Raw genomic sequence first — 25930 nt, 5'->3', positions numbered from 1 at the left:
TGAGATAGAACAGGCACAAACACAATCTTTAAATTGTATTCACTTATCTGAAAATCTACTAGTCGCCACATCCCATTTGTGTTCAGTGGGCAATCGCCTTGTGTTAATTTTCCCGTAGACAGTCGTTCTATCGACCTTGAACTTGAGCTCAAAATTAACTTGATAATAATTGAATGATTTTGGAGTCACTTTCCATCTAATAGAAGCAAAAGAAGTGCTAACAATGCATGGTTAAACATTGACGATTTCAAGGAGCACGCTCAGCTCATACACATACACGAAAAATATCCAGTGGCACTTTTTGCAGCCAATCAGTGTTGAATCTCGTCGGGTGTGTCTTTCGAGAATTGAACGATTCAGTGAAAGTTCGGTGTGCTGAACCATTTTGCATATTTTTTTCTAATGGGATTAGACTTTCCTAGCCATTAGTCATCATTAAGGCCGTAGATCGGAATTTTGTATACCTAGAATGCTAAGAATATGTGTTCGCTTTGCTGCTGTTACTTTAGTTTGGTTTCATTTCGATTCGTTTTTTTTTTTTTGGATAAGCATTAAAAGATTAGGGCTCATCTATACCGCGACATCGATAACAGACTCCATTTCATAAATAAGGTAAATCTTAAATTATTAATAACTTTTTTATGCATTTTTCTTTGGTGAATGGATGGGACGACAAATCGAAAAAAATCCACATCGTAAGGTCGATTCAGCTGTCTAGGAAAACACTTAAATGGGAAAAACTTTAGGGCTACCGTATATAACTCGCTCCTTTTCCATTCAAACAACAAATGAACAAAATACATCTGCAAACTCCCAGCTATCGTGCGTTCGGGGCCGCAATGTAATTGACAGTCCATTATACTGATATAAAAATGAGAAAATGCCCTTCTTTTATTTTCTTTTTCTTCGATTTTAATTTGGTTAGGGATTCAAGAATACGCTTGATGATATAAAAAAGTAGCCTCAAATGTATCCATGCTGGGCAACGAGCGAGAAAGCAAGCATGACTATAGTATGATATCTGTTGTTACTTTCCTTGTTGCTGTTGTCGCTGTAGTTTCCATGTTGAACAAGACCAGAGAAGGAATATGAGTGCAAAATACAATTTTCAAAACGAGATAAATGACGACCGGACGAATGAAAACCAAGAGAGAGAGGGAGAGTGAAAACTTCAAAAAGAAACCACAACAGAGTGGGGACAAACACAATATCAGCAAACGCAACTCAGAGACATACAGCGACGGCACGAGGCACAACACGGTGAAATAAATGAAGAAAAGGAAAGACCCAACTGAATTCGTAAAGAATATTGCACTCAAACGAATGCAATTATTATTCCTCTTTCTTTCTATCTATTTTTTTTTTTTTTGACAGTTTGTAATTTTTTTTTCATCATTATGCTGTTTCATTCGGCTTGCTTTTTAAAGCATTAGCGATCGCTAAAAAAAAAAAATTATCCGCATAAATATTTTCGTCATATATTTTGATGTGTCCGACCAAGTTCATGCATGCTTTCAGGGTTGTGTTTAAATCAACTGAAACTGAATGTGTTTGTTAGCTTTCTCTAAAGTCGTTGACCAGAGAAGCAGAGAGTCGACTTTCGTTTGCAGCTTGCTGAACGTCGTATCACAAATAATGCATAAAAAATCGGATGAAAATATTTATGCGGATGAAATTATTTCTTAGTGATCTCTGCATAGCATCAAAATGATATCTTCTCGGTTTGAATACAGTCATTTGTGCAATGTTGCTGTGTTTAATTTGTTTCAATTTTTCATGTCTTTTTTTCCTCATTTCATCATGGCTTCGTTTAGCGTGTCGTGTGCTTTGCACTCGATTATGAAAATGCCTTCACAACCACTATTTGAATATAAAGAAGTATTAATATTAAAGAGGAAATCATTACTTTTCACTGAAATTACCATGAAATTTCGCCTTTAGTTTTCGTGCTGTGATGTGTAATAATTGTTCCAATGTAGCACGATTATTTCTCGCATCTACTTTGAAAATTCAAGATGTTTTTTTTTTTTTCATAATCCAATTAAACAAAATATGTGAAGCCAAAAAAAATTATTTCCGTTTTCAATAAAAGTGGACCTGAGCAACAATTTTTTTATAGATACCGGTTAATGCTTTGAATTACATTGAAACTGTGAATTTGGAGTGAAAATGGTGTAATTTGCATTATACAAATCACTTTTATCGGTCTTGCGAATTGCCAAAGCAATCCAACCGCTTCAACATTCATGAGCTCTATTTTCCTTTCAATGGAACAATGACAAGGTTTATTTTGTATGTCATCATTGATATTGGTATTCATTTGAAAAGTTTCTTCTATCTCATATCTGTCATTCTAGAAAACCATGGAGCTTGTGCATCGTTTAGAGATGGTTTCTTTTACATTAAAATATATAAATGTAGAAAGCAGAATGAATGGAGCCAAACTATTCAAGTATAAAACGAATTACATACGTAACGCAAACTATTCCGCATACATTTTAAACGTATTCCCCGCAATTTTTGTATCGCTTTTACTTGTGTGTTCCCGTGTACAAATATTGTAACAAAGTCAGTTAACTAATTTCGGACAAAAATGACTTACTTAGATTGAAATTTCAGTACAACGTGTAGTGTAAGTCTATCGCAGTTAACTGAAATCGTTTAGAGTTACAAGACAAAATAAATTGCTTATTTTGGGACAAAGTGAAACATACAAAAACATAAATTCAATCAACTACAGTCAACTGAATCTAAAGTCAGTCCGTCAGTCATTTTTTTTCCACACGGGATTGATGAGATCTCTTTACTCGAATTCAAAAATAGTGTTTTTTTTTTACCTTAATCAACTTTGAAAATTGCATATTTCGGATGCATAGAAGAAATACGCAATTTTCAGTGTAAAAGATCGCGAGTTGAAAGCATTATAAGAAAACAACAGCATTTTTTTATATTTATCGACCTCTATGGTCAGATGAAACCAGAAATGGGTTTATGGGCAAAACCAATACATTGCCTAACAAACTATGTTTGCGGAAAAGTTATATGTAATCTTTGATTGAACCGGAACAAAAGAATTCCAATGAATGTTATTGAAAGAGGTTTATAAGATATAAATCAATATAAGATGTGCTTATGGTTAAGCACACAAACAAGAAAACGATCATGAAATTCGATAAAAGATACAATTATAGCATCTCAATAGAGAAGAAAAAACAACTCTTGAAGAACATTAAGAAGTCATAAAACTACAAATAAAAACCTTTCGAATCGCCAAATGAAAAGTTCAAACAGACTCAAACGATGTGACGCTTTCGGTATTGGTAATGTACTCACTAATATGTGAGTGATTGTGTGTGTGTGTGAAAGAGAGAGAAGAATTGAAAGCAAAGTGCGGATTTTCAGCAGATGAAAGCTATAGTATCAATTACTATTGTTCATTTGAACGAGCCATTAATATTTATGTTTATTAGCATTGTCGGGTGCTTTTGTCATTGAGTCGAGATGTTTACGGCTGTTGATTACTAAACAATAACCCTCAACGATATACACACGCAAATAGAAACACAAACATATTAAAGAGATGAACATTTTGGAATGCAAACGATACAAAAGCGGCACCGACTGATTTTATCCATCGAATCAAGCTGCATGATGCGAAGGCAACTGTCATCGCCTGTAAACGGACAAAGTTGTTTCTCTCTCCCTTCTTTTTTGTTTTTCAATGATAATAGCTCGAAACGAAATCGATACACTCCAATATCAATTTGCAAATGATGGTTTGTTCATTTCAATTCATATCGTTTGAGTTAAATACAACTGAAGGGATCATTTTTTTTGTCTCCATCAATATCAGCGTTGGTGAGTTCTTTCCAATGCACATGATTGAACCACTCATAACAATCATCTGATGTTGAAGATGCATCCACTTGTCCCTCGCAAAATATACTCCAACGATTCGTGCCCAATATTCACTCTTATACTCCCATTCCATTCTTTGTTTCATTCAAATACCTAGGGGGATTTCACTCTATGCGAATACTGCTATTCGTACGAATGCGCGAATACTTTGCCATGCATTTGAATATAAACACTCGCAAATACTGATATTCGTGCCGAATATTCGCATTCGTACGAATAACCATTTAATGTATCTATACGGCGCATTAGCAAATACGTCCGAATATTGCTGCGCGAATGCGAATGCACTTGACAGATCTATATTGATTTGTTGTGTTAATCGTTGCGACTACATTGTTTACATTAGTTCACCAAAATGGTAAATAGTTATTTCGATACAAATTTAATATCAATTTAAGTTGTGTTTTGTATTTTAGGGACTGGAAAATGTTATTTTCAAATTAGAAAAATATTTGAATGTAAAAATTTCGGCCGATATTATTAAAATCCTGGAATTCTGTGCATTTGAAAATGAATCATCTCTAATGTCCATTGACAACGATGCTTTTATGGATATCGAGAACTATGTCATTGAAAACCCAGAAATTCTCAAAGAAACATCATACGAGAATGTGAATCATTTTAAATTTAAACCGGGTCACCGATTGCTTATCATCCAGTTGCCACAGTTAATCAAGAATTGTAATCAAACGGAAACAAATTTGCAAAAAATCGGACACCTGCGACCGCAAATGCTTGTATTCAACGTAGCTAATGCGCTTTCTGTATTAAATCCAGAATGTGTGAGAATTAATTGTAAAATTTCTGGTAGAGATTCACCTAATGCACGTTGTAATTTTTCAAACACGTCTGACATCTTTCCACATGTTTGACTGTGTTTGACACTTCATCGCAACTGAGCGCATTCGCGACGAATACATGTGCGAGTGTTTCAATACGTTTCATATGCGGAGTCGCGCGAATGCTCGCGCGGCAGTACGAATACATGGTGCGAATGCAAATACTTATACTGTTTTTTGCGAATGCAGGATTCGTACACGAATGATCATGTATTCGAATGCGAGTGAAATGCCCCTAGTCAAATACAGCTATAAAACACTTACTGCTGTCGTTCATCGAGTAGACGAACTGTCGAAGAAGCATCCGAGTGTTAAAATTGTGTGTGTTTGTTCGCGCGCGCGGGCGAAAGTATGCCGAATTCGAAGAAAAACAAACAGATTTTCGAAAGCACTTCATTTTATGAATGCGGTACTTCGAAAACCAAGTGTACATAGTTATGAGATGAAAATTGACTGAGCACGCCTGTCGCATTCGTTGGAAATTCAAATTTTGTTTCTTCACTTTGGACGATACGAGCGTAGACGATGTGTAATGGCAATACTTTCTCAGTCAAAAAAGTGATTTAATCATTCATCATATGCGGGTACCTAAAATGAACAGCTACGGTAAATTCTTAAAATGTGATCAAACCGTGTACAAATCTGTTTGTGTTCACCTGATGAATGTGTTTTTCCCATAAACCACATTTTTCCGTTTTGTTTATTCTTATTTTTTTTTAAAGAAAAACCATTTTCGAATTTCTCGCGGCCAATCCAAATCATTCAGAAAATAAATTAAGCATTAAAGGGTTAAATTAGTCTATTTAAAATACAATAGTCCTGTTATTTTCGGTTTCGCATAACATCGTGCTTGGATTTCCGTCGCGTAATTTAGTTCGGCCGTCTTTCATGTTGTGTAAATAATTCATCAAATATTAAATTATATTCCCCCTTAATAATAATGTCAATGTAAATAAAATATCAAACAGAACGAGGCAATCACGCTCATTGTTTTCTTGATGCCAACAGTCAGTGCCAATGGAACGACTTTCGTCCATACAATTGTCCTAAACAAAATTCTATCGCATTTGTTTTTTTGCATTGAACTTGGCCTTCTGCTCCTTTTTTCTTTACTCACTTGCTGTCTCTGTCTCTTCCTTTCACCTTTGATAAAAACGTACAGCACAGTTTTGGCACGGCAAGTAGAAATCGACACACAATTTTTTTATTCGGTTTTATTGTCAATCCATATACAAATCACATTGTGAACAAATAAAAACAAAGCAGAAAAATTAACCATTGCGACAAAAAGTTTTTCGTAAAACTTGTTCATACGTAATGGATTTTGTAAAAAAAATTCCGCACTTTCCCCGCATTGACTATTTAGCTGTGCAATGCTTGGCGAACATAGACGACACTTTATGAAACATTCATTGATCAAAATGAAATGTGCCAATCGCTCGTTCGATGTATTATGTTATTAAATTTCATCCATAATTCGTTTGTTAATTGGAGCGTAACATCTAAATTTTATGAATGTTGACATTTGAAAATGCTTTTCAGCACCCCATACAAAATCAATGGATGCAAAATGTATCCAACATCGAACTTTCTTTATGCCTTTTAAATAATTTCATTTTCCTGGTCATGGCAAAACGGAATTGATCAATGATGTCAAAATTGAGTCCCGAGAAAGCGAGAAGAAAAACTTCCCCAAAAATTGTGTCGAACATTTTGCAGAGAAATGAAAGAAAAAACTTTGAAATTTTTTTACTTCACAACATTGATAGTAGAAACACGCACACATACATATACAGATACATACTGCACGAGGTGTTCGGAATATGAAATCAATTGAAATGTGAAACATTTGCAAAGTGTAACTGAACTTTTTCAAACGATCATATGGCAAGCGTGCTCGTCTCTTGTATTAATTTTTAACAAAATGAACATGCTGTTTCCAATATAGATTTATTTGCGTCAATTTCCTAACTTCGTACCATTAATTTGCAAACATTGTAAGCTTCTAGCAAACATCGTCAATGTTGCGATTATAGTGGGACCAAGTGAAACTGAGCGCTGTATTTGTATGCTCTGGTATGTGTGTGTCTCTGTGTGTAGAACACATTCTGCTTTCGTACATAAATAATTTGCAGGAAGCGTATTTAGTTCTGGTCTTATTTATGTTGTTGCATGTTCAGTAGGCTTGGTCGCGTTGAATGGCTAAAAAAGAAATGAAATGAACATAATTTATGAAAACCATCCATTCATCGTATGAATGTATAACGATATTGTCCTGTTTTTGTTTTCCTTTGCCTCCATATGGAGTAGACAAGTCTAATCTTTTTTTTTTCGCATTTCTTTCCGGAATTTAGTTTGTGAGTTCTTGTTATATGCTTTCGCGTTCCTATTTTTTTTTTTCGACATTCAAGCTTAAATTGAATCTCACTGTGCCGATAAATTCAAGATATATTTTTTCCTTCTAGAATTGGTGGCGTATTTTTCTCCTTTTTTGCTCCCTTTCTCTGGTAAACTTACTCTCTATCCCTCTCTGATGGGGTATTGCCTTGCCATTGAAAAGAAATGGAGGCAATGGCGTGACTTTTAATGTCCATGACATTGAATACATATAGAAGGTTTTATGCTATTGTAATGTAAACTACACATACTGTTTCACTTGTGGTGCTCTTCGCTTTGTTTATTTTCTCGGAAATAAAAAAAAAAAACCAACCACTGTATTGATTCAATACTATTGAATTAGGAAGACTCAGCATTGAATTCTGGTTGAAACGACGATCTCTAAGCACCATGACTTCCGTTTCCCATTGGTTAAAATGGAAATAAATATCATGGTAGTCGATTTTCGTATTGCCAAAATCGTTTGCGATGCTGTGCCAGAAGATGAAAGAGTGATGAGAAGAGCGGAACGCTTGCCATGCGAACAAAATGGAACGCGTCTGTTTGGCATGCGATGGATAATATACAATGTACATAGTTGTGGCCATGTAAATGTGTTCTGTAATTACTATTGGCATTGGAAAATGATTGTTGTACAAGAAATTCCAAAAATTGTTTGTGCTATGTTGGGCCGACGAAGCGAAACGAACTTCATGGAATTAATTCAAAGTGTATACGAACTTTGTCGTATTGGTGAAATAACGTAAGTTCGACATTCGTAGTACGATGAATGTGCAATATAATCACATTCAGATGAGTTAAATTCATTGAAATCGCCGGTGTTAAGAAGTTATTTAAGAAATTGTATCACTAGATTGTGGGTGGGACAAATGTCGTTGCGGTGCATTTTCCCTGAGACTCATACAAATCATGTGAAAACAAATTTGTTATGTCAAACTCAATATGTACCCCACACATATGGGCGCTAATCACTTGCATGCATGCCCAGAGAGTTTAATTTGTTGCCGCTGTCGATTTATTGATTCTTCATTGTATACACACATCACATGGTGGTTGCTGTTATTGTTGGTGTTATTGATGTGGTTTATGGTTTATTGTTATTCCAGTTTCCCAAACATTTGGCTTGATTACAGCCCTATTTAGTCATTGTTATGGTACAAATTAAGTTTTCCAGAAACTTTTCAATTTGGCCATATGCATTTCGTTTCCAACGAGCGTTTCAAAATGTTGCTAGTTGAGTCGGGTCAAATGTGGCCATTAAAATGAAAAAACGAAATTATGCGAGTAGTGTTTAACCACATAAATTTTAATTTTCGTATTTGTGTACGAGGCATGGGTATAAAAAAGATGGCTACGGAAAAGTTTTTGGATGTGAATCTTGAATGCGGCATATAATCATTTCGAATCAAACATAATCGTTGTGTGAAGCGTTCACAGTCAAGTGATGTTATGTAGTTTTGGCTTCAAACGTTCGTTCGTTCAAAAAGTTGAACAAAAAATTGTTCGCTCGTTTGTTTGGTCTTTTTTTCACTTAAAATACATAAGAAGCAAATTATATATGACTTTCATGGGTGAGATTGAGAGTATTTTTTACTGAATTTATTATGAAAAAAAAAGCGACTTCTTTCGACTTAAAAATGGTTAAAGTTAGTGATGCAGCAAAGTTATGTTTTCAAACAACTTTGCTCAAGGCATCAAGCTGATATCTCTCATCAGCTTCGTGAAAATCGTGAAAAACCGCGATGATTCGCCAAAATTGAACATACTCGTTTTTAATAATTTTCAAATCGAAAAAATTCTCTTCTTTCATGATAAAGTCTGTGAAACATACTCTACTCTCAGTCTAACCCATAAAGTTCATATAAAATTGGCATCTTATGTATTTTAAGTGAAAAAAAGCCAAACGAACGAACAAGTCGTATTTTCAAACGAACAAGCGTTCGAAAGTGTTCGACGTCTAACACTGTGGTAATGTGCTAATCGTAAATGTATAGCTTCTGTAGCATGTAAAATCACAGAAGCCGTCTCATGCTCATATATATCGTCGTTTGGATACGTGTGGTATAAGCGTTCACATGATGTCGAAAGAATGTGTAACGAAAATATTGTTACCAACTTATGCGTTTATTAGATAAGTTGAGAAACAAAACAAAACAAAAAACGGCAGAATTGTGCATTTTTTTTTGAAATTGTGCACAACGAACACAAACATTTGATGGCTGCGAAGTAGAAGAATGAAACGGAATAATGGAAGAGAAAAAACTGGTTTGAGGGACTATTGAAATTTTTCCTCTCACTATGTGTCTTAGCAGTGTTTACGCCTTGAACTTTCCAATATCCATATGTTGCCGTATCGAACGTTTGTGTTTGCTAAGTGTGTATGTATGTATGTGTTGCACCACACAGAGATGGATTGTTTTCATCATTCAACATTTTACATATGATAAATTCACATGTGAGCCGTATAAATTGCATCGATTTTTCTTTTGACCAATCCAATGCCGTCTATGTGTTAATAATTAATCCGAAATTCGATTTGTTCACCAACACACACTCTTTTCACCTTGCTACACACCACCTCGTCTCCATTTCGTCCTGTATAGCTTACACACGGAAATACGGAAACCAATATCGAAAATAACTAACAAATGAACGAACAATCGAATAGGCGAACAAATAAATGAACACGAATGTGAAGGTAGAAAGCGTGCGCGAGGTTGTGGAAAGGGTAGAAATTGATACAAAAAATAAAATAAAATTGGTTACGCCAACATAGAAGGCATTTAATCATTGTGAAATCAAATAGTGGTAGTCGTGAACGACGCACAAAATTTATAAACTATGACGCTGATAATGTAACTATTTTTTCATTCCCTTGCCACTTTCTCTCCGCTACCGTCGCCGTCGCTTTCTACTAGACTGAACGAACGTCGTATTGTGTCTGACTTTGCGTTTTTACTATTTTATGAACGATATAGATATTTATATGCACGCCGCACGACTCCTATCCCTGTTCCATTATTACAGTCTATTGATTTCGGTTACTTTTGCCTTTCACTTTTCGCATTTATCGATTCGGTGTGCGCTATGCTGAATGGCGACGCTTTTTCGTTAAGTTCCATACTTGCTTTTGCAAAAAGACGACACACAACCACGAAAACTTATAACTGAATTATTCGAAATATGAATGCGCTACCAAATTCATTCTATCGTAAAATATGGCTTCTTGTCGATTATTAGTGATCAAATGACAATGTAATGATAGCAGAGCTTCATATTGTTGTCTACCATGTCCTCCCCTCCTTCGATATGTATACATGACTAAATATAACGTATGCATCTACGTATGCATTGTATGTACACGTACATTGTTCACTGGCCGCATATCAAGTAAACATTTCCCATATTATTGTTGTATATTGTGTCCTCTGGCATAAAACATATTTCCATCGTATATCGGTTACTACTAATCCGTGAAGCACGACAATTAAACATTGCCAAACAATTTGTTTAAATACTATATATGCATGGCATATCAATGATTCAATAAACTGATGATGTTGACTGAAAACACTCATACAACTACATTATGTATTTGATAATTATTATAATTCTTCCATTAGAAGGATAAAAAGAGCGCAGCACATAACAAGGAAAACGAATATACTGACTGAATCGACGTCATTTAAATTCATTCCACTTCTATGTCCATAGACACATTGACTTTTCATGCATAATTCTTGGGTTAATTATAGCTAGGTCGTGGGCATTGAATTGATACGAGTCACTTAATCGAAGGTGTGAACAATTTACTAGATTTGGTAATAAACATGTGGTATCATTAGATATCGCCTCCAACGCATTACATGGGCGTTTCGTGTCTATTTTCATTAAGTATCGATTCATTACTAACAGGATTCGGCATTTGAAAATCGAGAACTTTTTCGAAAATAAAGCAGGAAATTGGTGGAACTGCGGGAATTTTAAAAAAATCAAATAAATTTTCACCAAATTCGAGTAATTTAATTCAAAATTCGGGAAATTCCTAGAAAATCGGGAATGGGCACATATTCATAACAGATTGATCTATATTTCATGGAATTGTGTGGCAGAGCACTTGAAACGATACCTTGTCTTGAAGCGTCGTAGACAATTTTCGAAAAATTCATAAGAAACGACTCCCATATCATCTTTACATTTTATTTTTAAATTTCCATTATTTCGCTTTAATTGATAGTCAAGTTGTGTATGCATATATGTGTGGTTGCGTATTTGTGTGTTCCTACATGTGTTACATGGTAGCGGTAAGGTTTTCACACTTCGGTTCAGTAATCAAAACAAGGGCTAAAATATTGACATTCGTTTTGGGTGCTGACAACGATCGCCAGTTAATGTGTACAATCATTAACATCGTTGCCGGTGTGTGACCATAGAAGAGATCAACTGTGAGTGTGTGTATGTGTAAGAGAAAGAGAGAGAAAGAAGAAATGGATTTGGTGTTAATTTCAATGCCACTTGATGCAGCTTTCATCTCCATTTCTCCGTCTTTATGGGGATTTTTGTTGTTTTTACTTGTTCGTTCTTCCATGCTGCTCTTTTCCAATCCCTTCAAATTGTGTGAGACAAGGTTTCGCTATGATGCACATTATGTCTAATCGAATTGAACGTATGTTTGCATTGAAAATGCTAGAACAACTGACGTACGAAATAAAGAAGAAAAACACCAGTGTTTTTTTTTTTAAATTCAGATGAATAGCATTGGAAGAAGAATCTTGAAGTAAGTGGTATAAAAGGGAAAGTAGAGCATCTAAAAATCGAAAACGCAAAGGAAATAAAACAAAACCGATATTATGATGAGAGTGAGTTAAAACTCAAACTCAAACTGCACATTCGGTGGCTGAATGGAGAGATAGACAGAGATAAAAGGACAGAAAATGATGCAAAGAGGAAGAGAAACAATACAAAGTGTTCTTTTGCTGATAGTGTAGCTATTCTTGTTGTTTTTGTATGAAAGTGGACTAAATTAACCTTCCCAAAATTTTTGATGAATGTCACGACTATTTCGACAAAAATAATCAATGAATCTGATGGTAAGTTTACCGTTTTTACTATTGCTTTTGCGAGAAGTCTTCGGATAATTGCCCTGGCACTTATACGGCTTGCTATTGCTTTTCGATTTTTTTCGTGGTTTTTTCTTGCTTTTGCGACGTTGCTGCCGCTGTGTCACCATGATCGCACGCAGATTGTGCCAAAATTGTAATTTCGTTGGTTGAACTTGAACACGACATTCGGTTGCGCTGCATTCTATGTCCGATGCTTTGCCAAAGTCATCTGAATTGTTTTCACCGACATTGTCAACGTTATTGTCAGAGCAATGGCTATCCTCGTCTGGATTATTTACTATAATGCATATGGCACCACGTCTCTGTATCGTTGTGGTTGATACACATTTTGCTCCAGCAGATTTATGGTCTAGATAAATTGTGGTATTGAATCGTAGTAGCACATAGATATTCATGAAGAAGAACAAGAAGAAGAAGAAGAAGGATGAGAAGAACAGAGTAATATATAGAACTCATTAAATCTATCTATCTAGCTAGCTATTCTCTATTTATGCAGAGCTCTATCTATCTATAGCGAAAGTGTGACAATACAAACACAAATAATATTAAATTTGTTTTTAATATGCTAAGCTGTGAAGGTCAGCACTATAGTGATGGTGGTACTGGTGGATGGTGTTATACTATTTGGCAAAATGCTTTGATGTGTTGTATGCTGTATGCAGCGCACGTTATACATTAGCTTACTCCAATTGCTCGAAAACCAATTCGTTTTCGCACTCACGATCTCGTATCGTTCTAAGCTACTCGCTTAATCTTTTTGAAATTTTCAATTTCATTTTCGGTGGCGAAAATATATACGAGAATGTATAGAAAAATCACAACGCTAAAAAAAAATGCTTAGAATAATGCTAAAGAAGAGAGCTTTAATCGAATTAAACTTTAAAGAAGAACATCTAAAATGCTAATAGAGTGAAAAAAGCATTGAGTACTATTTCATTAAAGGAATAATGATAAACTTTTGCAAAAATTAACATTAGCCCTTCGCTGATCAGGAATATGATGAAGTATTTGATATATAGCTGATCAACGAGAAGCCAACAAATGAATTCTCGCACATTCGCTTGTGAAAAAACAATTCTATTTTATTCTAATTTCAACTAGATTTATGTTCATAATAAGTCTCCGATATTTACTCTAACACTAATAACTGGGTGTTATGATAAATGCGGACTGGAACCTGCATGAAATGATCAAAAAGGTCACTAATGGCAAAAAAAAAAAAAATTAAAAATCTATACAATTCTTGTTGTTCGTAATTCAAAAAGCTAAGCACATTTCGTAGTGTCACTATATGTGAAATGTGAATAAAACCAGAAACAAAAAGGTATAAAATATGACTATTGAGATTTGAAAAAGCACAATTGCATCAGGCATCATGAAATGACTAAAGGAAAGCGTATAACCAAAAATTAGGTTCGTTTACTGTGCCGGTATTCTGGAACACAATCCGCAAAAATCATGCGGAATTATTTCGAACGTTCAATTGGATTTTTAGAAGAAGAAATAAAATGTTCAATTCAAAAATAGAATGTTTTGTAGTTGGCACGCAGATTGAACGTTTACTCTCTACCTTCAAAAATCCAATTGAACGTTCGAAATAATTCCGCATGATTTTTGCGGATTGTGTTCCAGAATACCGGCACTGGAAATATGAACAAATGGAATGGGGAACGGGGAACGAAAAAACTAAATTCGATTAATCAATGTTGATAGAGTCGAGAGTCTGATTGGAGTTCATAACAGTGTCGTAAACTCTTTTATGATTTCACTGTATGTGTGTGTGTGTGTGCACAAAATGGCATTGTTGAATACCATTAGATGAATAGATTGTATATCTGTTATGGCGGTCGCCTTGTAATATTTTCGGTAGAGAGGAGGTGAATAATGGAGGATGAGCGAGCAAGAGAGCACAAATATAGAATGAAAGAGTGTTTGCAACGTCAGTGTCAATGTTAGTGGAGTTTTGTCATTGAAATATGCATGAAATATCATGATGTTATTATAGCAACCCCGAAAACAAAAAGCATGACACATGAAAACGCATTATTCATTTCAAGGGCTATCTATGTGATGAAAGGTTATGAAGTGACTCATAAATCGTATGGCTGCTGTGAGCAACCTTTTAAATTAACCCACTTGCATATCTGAAAAGCCACCTAAATAAATAATCAAATGAAAATACATAGTAATCAAATTGTCAAGAAAAGAAAATCGGTTTTTTTTTTTTTCAATTGAGCTGAATGAAAATGCCACCATTTCAATTCCAGTTGAATAGTCATAAATACTCTAAGCTACCGTTCGATGTTCATCATTCTGTCTTATTCTTGCTCATCGAACGATGCTCATTTTTTTTCCAACTATATGATAAATGGGCAAGTCTTCCATACATTCATTGACATTACCGCTAGCTATTTCCAACCACCATCTAAAAAGCCTACTCGCCATCAGCAATCTTCATCATCGTGTGATGGATATCTTTTGCCATCGTTTACAAATCAATCAAAAAACAACTCAATCTTCACGAAAACTTTATGTATGAGAGAGAAATTTTACATCATTTCAACGCCATTTCTTTATCTTCTTTTCGCTTTCACTCCCTCCCTCTCGCTCTCTGTATATTCTTTCGAATTTTGTGAGCAAAAATGTTCACCAAACAAATATGGAACAGCATTCAGTCACAGTCGCAATCAACGGCAACTAACAGCAACCAACGGCACGAAATGGCAGGAAAAAAACCGGGACAATAAATAATGAATAGCACAGATACAAAACGAATTCAATTAAAGAGCTTTGAACTCGTCTCGCAGGCGAGTAATGCTTTTGAGAATACGAACTTCGGGCCTCGATAATCAATCGAACATTAAAAGTTGCGTTGCCCGTCACTGTGCACCAAAACCACATGAGAAAATTTATGTTAATGCATTAACATTCAACTAGCGCATACCATTTGTACACATAAATTACGTACGCATTGAATTTCATATCACACTTTCCACACGTGTTGTGCTGGATGCAAACATACCTATACAAGCCCGCATATAATGCAAATACAAGTGCACAAAAACAGACAGACTTTGTTTCTTATCATTTATAATCATAAATCTCTATCTGCCGAGTGACTTTTGCCTAACCAAGACACATTTCAATCGATTAATATTTTATATTGTTCAAGTTTAGCAACCTTTTGCAACGGCGTTCGTTAATTTATTATTGCTCATATGATGCCCCATTTAGAGAGTCACAATGTAATGATGCGTTGATTCTGAAAAGCGTAACGCACACAAAACGCACATTTGCTATGCCGTGCATTCACTCGAAAATACAACGGAAAATTACTCTCAAAGTGTGTGAATTCTCTCTTTCGGGAAAATTACCGATTGAAACATAGCGAAAGAGAATGAATTCAAAGATAATAATAATCAGCGAAACGAAGAACAAAAAATGTAAATTGATTTGCGTGCGTTTTTATTCTGTTCAAGCGCTCGACATTGGGAATGTACCGCCTGTTTGCTCATTCCTATCGTGGGGATTCCATTCTTTTTTTTTTTCATATTGGTCTATGTATTATTTCCAAGCGGTGAACACAATCTCCGAAAGAATGTACTTACGATTTATACATACACACGCAAATGATGTTTGGCCAAAATGATAGAAAACGAACCCACAAATAGAAATGCCACAGGATAGAAAATTTATTCAAAAATGGTTCACATTGTGTGATGATATTTATACGTTTAGTTGAGCATTAGTCGTCAGTGCCTCAGTGCCGTTGGCAAAATTGCGCTCATTTTTTTTATACATCTATCCATATATTTTTCTGACTGGTATCTTTTTTGATGTGCGTGCGACTGCACTGACACTTTGTTACGCACAAATGACGGCAGCGTTGACCCGAAAAGCAAGAGAAAATAGCAATTTTTCAGATGGCAAAGAATGAAATGTTCGCCATTTGCAATCAGAACGATAATAAAAGTGTTAAAAGCAGAAGAAATGGGATATTTTGTGCATTGCCATTCAATGTGAACACGCATTAAAATCGACTGAGTTCCATTACAGATCCATGTTTATCCGATCCTTCTCCTCTCTCCCTCACACACACACACACACACACTCATTCTTGCTCTCTCGTTATGTTCGTTGTTAGTGCTAGAAAATTCAATAGATAATCACACTACATACCGTCACCGACTTGCACTTCTTCAAAAATCATACAACTGACAAATACATTTGATGTGTTATTTGTATTGCAGTTATTTAGTTGTATTTTATAGTATCATTTGGTATTGTTAGACATCATGAGAAATACAATAAGACAGTGCATTTGTGAAACCAGGCGCAAATTGGATATCTCTTTCGAGCGGCACTGAACAGATTGTCACACTTGAAAATTATACGAAGAAAGATAGAAGGAATCTATACTACGAATGCTGATGAATGAAAACATGTACAAATGCACAAGATCTCAAAGTGGATTCTAGTTTTGGTTTGTACATATTTACGTTCCGTTCGCCTTTATTTGTGTAAGTCACAGAAAATTGGAAGATGAAAATTTAACCTCATAAAGTCAATGCATAAATGTCAGAATTGCTAATGTTTCTCTCTAATGAGTATTTTCCAAATAAAACCTATTTTGTGCGTATTTGTAGTTTTTCACTCTCTCAGTCAAGACAGAATTGTGTATGGAAAGTAAATAATATCACAAACGTCAAACTGAAGTAATATGTTTCATTTATTCATTCGACAAATGTATATATATGACACCCATAGAATGAAAAAACAACTTATGGGCGAACATTTCTAAAAACATTCTATAACTTAGACGGAAAAAAACTTAGAGCAAAAAAGAGACAAATTAAGTTGCGAGCAAAAGTGACACAACTCAGCATTGAGCGGAAAAGACGTTTTTTTTTTTTTCAAATAAAATTTTGAATTTACAGTCAACGCCATTTCAACTCACAAACAAGTGTCAAATGGCGTGTAGAATATAAGATATGGGAGAAGTATTGTGGAGAAAACAGGTTGCGTCATAATTAGGTAAATGGTTTTAATAAAAAAAAAACAACTCAATATTTTTGAATATGCGTATTTACCGCCGACTGTGGCGATGTTGTAAAAATGTCCCATTGTATCAGTATTGAGTAAGGATCGAAAACGATTTGAGGTTTCTCATACAAACCCGATTTCGGAACGGTTTCACTGCTTTGCTCTCTGTTCATCATTGATCTGTAGAATAATTAATAGATGACGTTGAGAACAAGCATGTCGGAATGCAACTGTTCAAGAGTTTTTAAATTTACCCACAATAATTGCGAAAATAGGTGAACGAAGGCAACACATATAGAACAAATTTTTATGTTATTTAATTAACAACATTCATTCTTTGCTGTTCAATTGGTGGTGACGTTCATAGTACAGTAAATAATGATAAATCACAATGGAAAATATATACATATACAGTCATGGAAATTTAATTAGGACCGGCATTGAAATTTCAGTTTTTTCCCATTAATTCTGTTATTTTTCAAAAAAATATTCATGAAATGATGTTTATGAGAATATTTGAAGTTTTTATAAATGGACTAGACTATCAATTTCATTATTTTCGGTAATGGTTATCATTTATTGATGAAATTGCCCAAAAACAGCGGGAAAAATAATTAAGACCTTCCATACAAAAAATGACAAAATTTTTCGAAAAATCAGAAAATTTATCATTTGTTTGACAAAATTCACTCCACCGATGGTCGTATTTAATTGAAATACATTTTTTCCATATTACCATTTAATAGATTTCAAATTTCTTAACAAATTCGAAAAGTTACAGACCAAAATATGATTCTTCCACGATTTTTCATACAAAAAATGCTATAAAGTTTAGTTTGGTCTGTAACTTTTCGAATTTGTTAAGAAATTTGAAATCTATTAAATGGTAATGTGGAAAAAATGTATTTCAATTAAATACGACCATCGGTGGAGTGAATTTTGTCAAACAAATGATGAATTTTCTGATTTTTCGAAAAATTTTGTCATTTTTTGTATGGAAGGTCTTAATTATTTTTCCCACAGTTTTTGGGCAATTTCATCAATAAAACCGAAAATAATGAAATTGATAGTCTAGTCCATTTATAAAAACTTCAAATATTCTCATAAACATCATTTCATGAATATTTTTTTGAAAAATAACAGAATTAATGGGAAAAAACTGAAATTTCAATGCCGGTCCTAATTAAATTTCCATGACTGTATATATATATATATATATTCCCCGATCAGCACCGAACGTGGAGGTGTAACAAAAAAAAAATACCATTAAATAATTAAGAGATTAAATTCCGATCCAATTACCGATTTAAATTATTATATGTACCGTAAAAACAATCAAAAATAATCTCCAGAACAATGCTTTCATTCCGATCAAAACGTCTGTTGATACTTCCATTTTTAACACCATTAAATTATATGTACTACCCGTTTTTGTAAAACAGCATTGAATTCAAAATAATATAAAAAATACATAGATATATTACTCATAAAATATGAGTTTTCCATGAGTGCAATTTGGAAAATGCCATATTTCGTGGTCGTACAATGGAATACATCATACATGCATGCACAAGCGTAACCACATACACACACTCTGAGTGAGAGAAAACGTAAGAGAAGAACAGAGAAAGACGGTAAGACACGGCCGAAGCATACAAACATGTATTGCTTACACATTTCAAAGGCGGCAGCAAATGTGCGAGATTTAGGAGTAAAATCATTGTAAATAAGCTTAAAAAAAGAGCATGTCACATTGCTGAATGTCACAGTCATTCAAACCGATTGGCACGTATTAAATACGTTTTGGTTTACTATCATGCCATGTACGTCCCCCAGTCTTTTGCTCATAGGTAACGCATGAGGCACAGGTAATACACTTCGATTACCTGGCCTTTCAATTATGTTCATTGTTCGTCATGTGTAATTATGTTGATGCTTGCGCAATATTCACGGTGAATTGAAGCGCAAGAAGATAGGTATTTAATAAATAGTAAGTCAGCGCTCAATGGAATAAATGCGAACGGAGAAAAACCCTCTACCGCTATACGCTTTAATACGGAACATCGTCGTCGTCGTAACAAGAATCAACAGAGATACTGATGGCGGTGGGCTAATGATGATCTTCAGTATTCCCCCATTTGAGCGGGAGGCTGCAACATTGACTTCTTTCCATACTAATTTGACGTTTGTCAGTGGTGAACGATTTTACAGCGCCATCTGCACATATTTGACTATTCAATGTGAACTAGCTGTCATCAGTATCGTTGAGTCATCGATGCTCAATTTATTTTGGGTCGTAAACGGTACATTGAAAATTGCAAATGTGCCGTTTATGACCCAAAATTGAGCATCGATGACTCATCGATACTGATGACAGCTAGTTCACTTTGAATAGTCAAATATGTGCAGATGGCGCTTTTTGTGTTTGAAGCGCAACGTTGCAGCCGCCCGCATTTGAGCCACACTAAGTGCATTAAAAAGTTTTCGACGCGGTTTCACTCTTTCACAATACAACGAAGTGTGTGCTGCTTCCTATGCATATGCGTTAGTGTAACATATGGGGAATTCATTTGCTTGAATCTCGGTAGTAATTTGTGTTTTAATTGAACCAAGATTAAGTGCCCGCTGTCATTAAAGTATCACGCTATCATGATGTGTCTGTTGCATTAGCACAACTAATAGATAAGTATCGAAAGAGTCTATTTGAAATATATACAAACATTTTTGTTTTGAATAACTACAAAAAATATAAGTCTATATCTGGGCGTTTTTTTTTTTTCAGCTGAAGACGCATCCAGCCGATATTTCTGCTAGTAATTTGAGCTACAGGCGAAATTCCGCGTATAATCTAGTCGGACGAAATACGTCTGAAACTCCGTTTGCTAGGCAAAATATAGGACTGGGCGCCTCTACCAGAAAAATGTGAACATTTTTTTTTTGAATGTGTATTTAAATAAAACTCGAGAGATATGAATCTATCTAGTCTAAAAATATGTATTTTAACAAAAATACCGGCAAAGGCATACTGTGCGGATGCATAATATCGATATTCTCTTGCGTTTAAATGTAGCGAAAGACTAGGTGCCGAGTGCCAAAAGGCATGAATCATGACAACGATTCAAAAAATGTCACAAACGCTTGCGAATTCGAAGCCGTTGGTAAAATGTGTATGATGTGGAGTGTCTTTTCGTCTCAAAAATGCGGAACACTTACATTAAATCTCGTCTATCGAAGTGGATTGATAATGTGTGAAGTTTGACTTGGGTTAATGCTTAACATTCTGTCAACGTCCAAAATGAAGTGACATCGGCAACATATCTTGATGCTGCGTATGCGAGATACAAAAGATAAGTAGATTCGTCAATTCAATAGGGGAACTTGCTCATTGACGATGGTCGACATCCTAACATTTTGTCTGCTGATTCTGACTCTGGTTTTGATGAGTGTGTGATGTTTTCTCCAGAGGTGTGAATATTGTAAAGAAATCAACGAACTTCGAGATCGAATAAACAACCAGCTCGCATGATGTACACTCGAATGTTTATTCAAGTAGAAATGACATTTATCAGAAATGGAAACTCGACACAATGAAAAAATCGATGTCTCTTTACTCAATGGTCTGAATAAAGTCAACCAAATTGCAAAGCGTCAATCGATGCGCAGTTATTTGTTTTCTTATTTTCAAACACTTGCTAAGAAACTAGTCTGGTATATAGCAAATGACAGGCTCAGCAGTTAGAGTGCAGTGAAAGTTTTAAAGTACATGACCACGTTCGTTCGTGGGAAATAGGTTGTTGTTGTTTTGGCCGTTCGTTTTCGTACTGGTAGTAAATAGGAAAAGCTTTCTTTGTGAAAAAAAAAGAAGAGAGATGAACTGTAAAGGAGCCTTATGGATACACTTGTTTTGTTTACATTCCGATTGCACTTGATTCAGTATATTCTTTAAATTTTAATTCAACCCTGGAAACTGTCGAATACTCACACAGCACACATAGTTTTTTTTTTTTTTGGTTGTATTTGATGAATTTCACGGCACACGTAGCCATAATTGTAAAAGTGGTGCCGAGTAAAATAGATGGATTGTGGTAAATGGTGATGTAGTTCAAGTTTTTCCACCTGAGCCGGCGTGTGCGTCATTTTCCATTTTCTGATTTAATATTCCGTATAGGCAATCAGAAAATAGAAATGTCGTAAACACAAGGATGTGAACATTGCCTACACATGATGGCCGAGACAGAGGAATGAATTGAAAATCTTCTGTTAAAGCAAGATCGGTTGAATACAGCACCGCGCTATGTATCGCAAGAGGAAATTTTATCGATCGAATTAAAAGCCAATGTGCAAGCGCCCATTACACAAAAAATAAAAAAGAAAGTTGAAAAAAATAGAAGAGGGAAACAGAACGGTTTCGATTCTGCTTCTTCCGTTAGCTCTATGTTAATATGCATCGCCCCACTTTGCGTTTCAAATACACACACACACACACACGCGACAAAAGCACGAGCGAAAAAAAAAACACTCTACTAGAATACCTATAGTGTGGCAAGGCTTGGCTCTCGCATTCATCCAACTCCATACCACAGTTAACGGTGAGTTGTTCGGGATCAAAGTGTTGTAACGCATTTTATTTTGTTGTTGTTGTTGTTATTATTGTTTGTTCGTCTTTTTCGTGAATTTTCTTTCGATTCCTTTTTTTCATCTTTTGCTGCTTTTTTATCGTTGTCTTGGCTCCGTTCATCAATTGCTACATGTTTAAATTGCTTTGCCTGCATTATTTCATGTCTGTTTCCACGTAGCACAGTTTTCACACATTTTTTTTTCGCTTTTCTCCTTCGTCAACATTTTCTTCTTCTTCTTCTTCTTTCGTTTGCTTTCGGTTGTTTCGGGGCCACAACATCGATTCACGATTCGCGTAGCCAACAAGTTCCTTATAACACAAAAGGTGTAAAAAGAGACTTTTTTCTCGTAAATTAGAATTTTAAATTGATATTTTTTTAAAGATACGCTTTAAGGTAAATTTTCAGCTGGAACAAATAGAATCAAATTGAAAAAAACAACCGACGAGTATAGAGACAAAGGAACAGACGAAAGAAATGCAAATCTCAATCGAATGAGAGTGCGAGAAAGAGACAGAGTTCATGACAATGAGGCATGAGCGTGTGCATATTGGCCGTACTGTACGACTCGAATAGAAATTAATTCAATTTTTTGGAATTTCTTATCGATGTGCTTTCGATGCCTAGATGTATTCCAAGTGGAATTTGATAGAAAAACAATATTTATTCAGCCATGTGTAAGCATGTACGTTACGTATATACCGTTTCATCGGCAAAAAGGATTTCGTCTTTCGTCTCTCATTATTATTTCTTTATTTTCGTTTATTTTCATTTTTCTGCGGTGATGCTACACTGGTTTCCTTAGCTAAATTGACAATACGTTTGGCACACGATTCGTGAATAGTGTTGCTGTTGCTGTTGCTGTCGCTGTCTGATCAACGGAAAACACTGAAAGGGAACAAGTGATGAAGAGATACGCGCATTCTATGCAAAATGTGAGAAAAATAATGTACTTGTGAACGTGGTATTGAAACACCGTGTGGAACGAGAGATGATAACGATATTGATTAATATAAATATCACGTAAAATAATTTTTAATGGAATAACTTAAATAAACCACACAAACATTTACTTTCCCATTCGGAATATTTTGCACTTGACTTGTGCTTTCACTTTTACTTCCACCCTCTGTCTCTTTCCTTATTTTCTTTTTCCTTAGGTATGGATGATTCTGGTCCGTTCGTTTATTTTCAATTTTCGCCTATCTGTTTCATTTCATTTGACTGTACCAAAAGTGTTTAAGGCATCTCGTTCGTTTGGTCGGTCGGTCGTGTGCGTGTTGTTCACGCCATCTTCTCTCAGTATCATCCCACCGACCATGACTAAAAGGCATTACAAACAGTTACAAATAATTCCGTGAAATGAAAGATGAGAAACAAAGAATGAGAGGTACTGACTACAATGGCGGTAGAAAAGAAAAATAACGTTAATAACTTGCGATTGCTAAGCTATTATAGATGCTGTTGCCGCTGTTGCTGCTTCACGCCGAAAGCTGTAGGCTTCCACACAGCTACTCAAATTCTGATACCGATTTGCAATGAAATGAAACGAAACGTAACATTTTTCACACTCAGGGCTCGATTTCTATATGCCCACATTCTCCTTGCCATCGTCGTCGAAACTCGTTTGTATCGTTATTTTCGTTGTTTCTCGTTTTCTGCTTAAAAGCCAATATATTTTGCAGTATTTTGTATTTATCGTTTTCGACTTTTTCTCGTGCAAGAAATACATTTAGTTGGTATATAAAACGTTGAATTGCACAGAGTTCGGCTGCCCATATATACTTGTGGCCTATACATATATGTATATCTTTTATACAGTTAGGCAGAGATGTATCGATGCTTATGTTATATGAATGATGTGTCGCTTCGCCACCATAAAGTATTTACTGTTCCATTCCGCATTTCCGCATGACTATGTGTGCTTATAAGTTCGAGGTGGTATTTGTCTTTGTCGAATTATTTTTCAATGCAAAGTCATTTTTATCGCCAGAAAAAGCACCATACAGATAATAATAATTCAATGTGAATGAATTGCCGGAAAGCACGTTGACAAAAAGTGCAGTATTCGGCTGGTTCGAGTGAAGAGCAAGTGAGAGAGACAATCGTCCGACCGAAGAAAAATTGATTGGAATTAGTTTGGTCTCAATTTGAGCGAGGAAAGTCACTTTAATTTTCGGTGATTTATTTACTAAAATAGCCAATTTCGTTGACTGTAGATGTGTCGAGGGAAGCCAGAAGAAACACAAGTTAAATAGCCAGCACTTGCGAATACTATATCATTTTTTTTATTCGAACGAATACATACAGTTGGGCATCTATTAAGAGTCCTGAGCAGCATTAGGCTCTATCTCCAGGTGATTTGCAGCAAAGATATATTGTAATTCGGTTACTTGCAACCAATTCTGTTACAAATGAGTTATATATATAGTAATAATAAACTTCAAAGTTATTATTAGGCAATGGGACCTTACAGTCAATGCAAATACATTGCTGTCAGCGCATAGACTTTCTTCTAGAACTTTCCAAATAAAGCATGAGAATGAAGCGTGGCGCCACTGTCTTTTCCAAACACATCATTACTTCAAGGGAATACACAAGCGTGCAAAAGTGTGGCAATAGTTGACGCCTCTGAGAATCTCATACGCAACCTACTTCTCCAATAAATCTAGATTGTTATTCGGTTACGTGCAACTATTTGGAACCATTTCTGTTGTAAATGAGTTGTATATCTGTTGCAGTTGACTTCATTTTAAGAAGTTATAGTTTGGTATAGATGATGGTTAGTGTTATGTTCTAATGATGTTACTATAACTGATCAAAAATTGAAGCGACAAATTGATCAATAGAAACTAAATGGTTGTTATATAGCTGTTATAAATACTGAAATGTAACAAAATGATGGAGCCCAATGCTGCTCGGGGTACGCATTTATAGTCATTCATTCCATCATACATATGCTTACACAATCGCCACCGCCATCCGTCGGTACACAACATCGGATTGACTTGGCACAGCTTAACTCAACTTGAAAATGGTAAAGTAAGAGAATAAACAAATATGAAGATATAAATAAACGTTCGAGGATACAGATAAGTATGCGAAAGAGGTGTTTACGATAGGCGTTACATATTCGCAATCATTATCCCTGATCAAGTGTATGTGCTGTGGTATATGTGTTTACATGCCTGTATTAAACCATTGAAGAATTAAAAAACGAAATAAGACCTGGAGAAAATTGAAAGCCAAGATTATCTCGGCAAACTCGACACTAGGATTACAATTGATTTGGTTTCGAATTCAATTTATTCTTTCTCCCTCACCCAAGAAAAAGATTAAAAAGGGAGAGAGAAATGAGTATAGACTTAACATTCACACTTTTTCATGCGTATTTTTTTTTCCAGTTTCGTTCAAAATAAATTGGAATGGTTACATCGGCCATCGATTAACCCATTCAGTCAATGCCATAAATACCGTACACGAATCTCATTTTGCATCAATTTGCATGACGCAATGATAATGAAGTAAATCGCCAACCAATTAGCACGTACCAAATTTCGATCGGAATACCAATCGATATGAACAGAAATGGTTTCATGGGATTATCCCATTTTTTTTTCACGAAAATTCTGTACCGTACAAAAGATGATGCCGAGTGTCGGATGATACCATTGTTTGGAGTAAATTGTCAATATGAAATTTGAATCCCGAAAGAGAGGTAGAAAAAACAGATATTTCAGATATCTAAAGATGAAGGGGAAAAGGGGAAAAGTTAGCTGACACATGGGTCAGAATAAATACAATGTGCGCCTTGTATCATAGGCTTCGTCTAGACTTGTCATGTTCTGAAATGGTAAGAAATCAATCAAATGTACAGATGTATGCCACGTGTCAAAAACCAAAATACACCTTTTGGTGTCATTTCGCTGATCCAATTTGAATTGGTTTCGTGTGTTGAATTGTTTTTTATTACTTTTCCGCAAACTTTGTTTGT

General features: G+C 35.2%; 1 protein-coding gene across 2 annotated transcripts in view; it reads right to left on the bottom strand.

The window, feature by feature from the left end:
• Positions 1 to 25930, bottom strand: part of LOC129575510 (octopamine receptor beta-3R-like) — a 75016-nt gene that overhangs the window by 13167 nt on the left and 35919 nt on the right. Inside the window, exon 6 of one of the 2 annotated variants that reach the window (XM_055459246.1) lies at positions 12255 to 12626. The exons of the other annotated variant lie outside the window; for it this stretch is intronic. Coding sequence (XP_055315221.1) covers positions 12255 to 12626 — 372 coding nt within the window. The remainder of the gene's footprint in view (positions 1 to 12254; positions 12627 to 25930) is intronic. 2 annotated transcript variants of the gene reach the window in all.

Source organism: Sitodiplosis mosellana, unplaced genomic scaffold, assembly GCF_009176505.1.
Source record: "Sitodiplosis mosellana isolate CC-2019 unplaced genomic scaffold, AAFC_SMos_1.0 Smas_scaffold_6167, whole genome shotgun sequence".
Classification (NCBI taxonomy): domain Eukaryota; kingdom Metazoa; phylum Arthropoda; class Insecta; order Diptera; family Cecidomyiidae; genus Sitodiplosis; species Sitodiplosis mosellana.
This window is presented reverse-complemented; position numbering and strand designations above follow the sequence as displayed.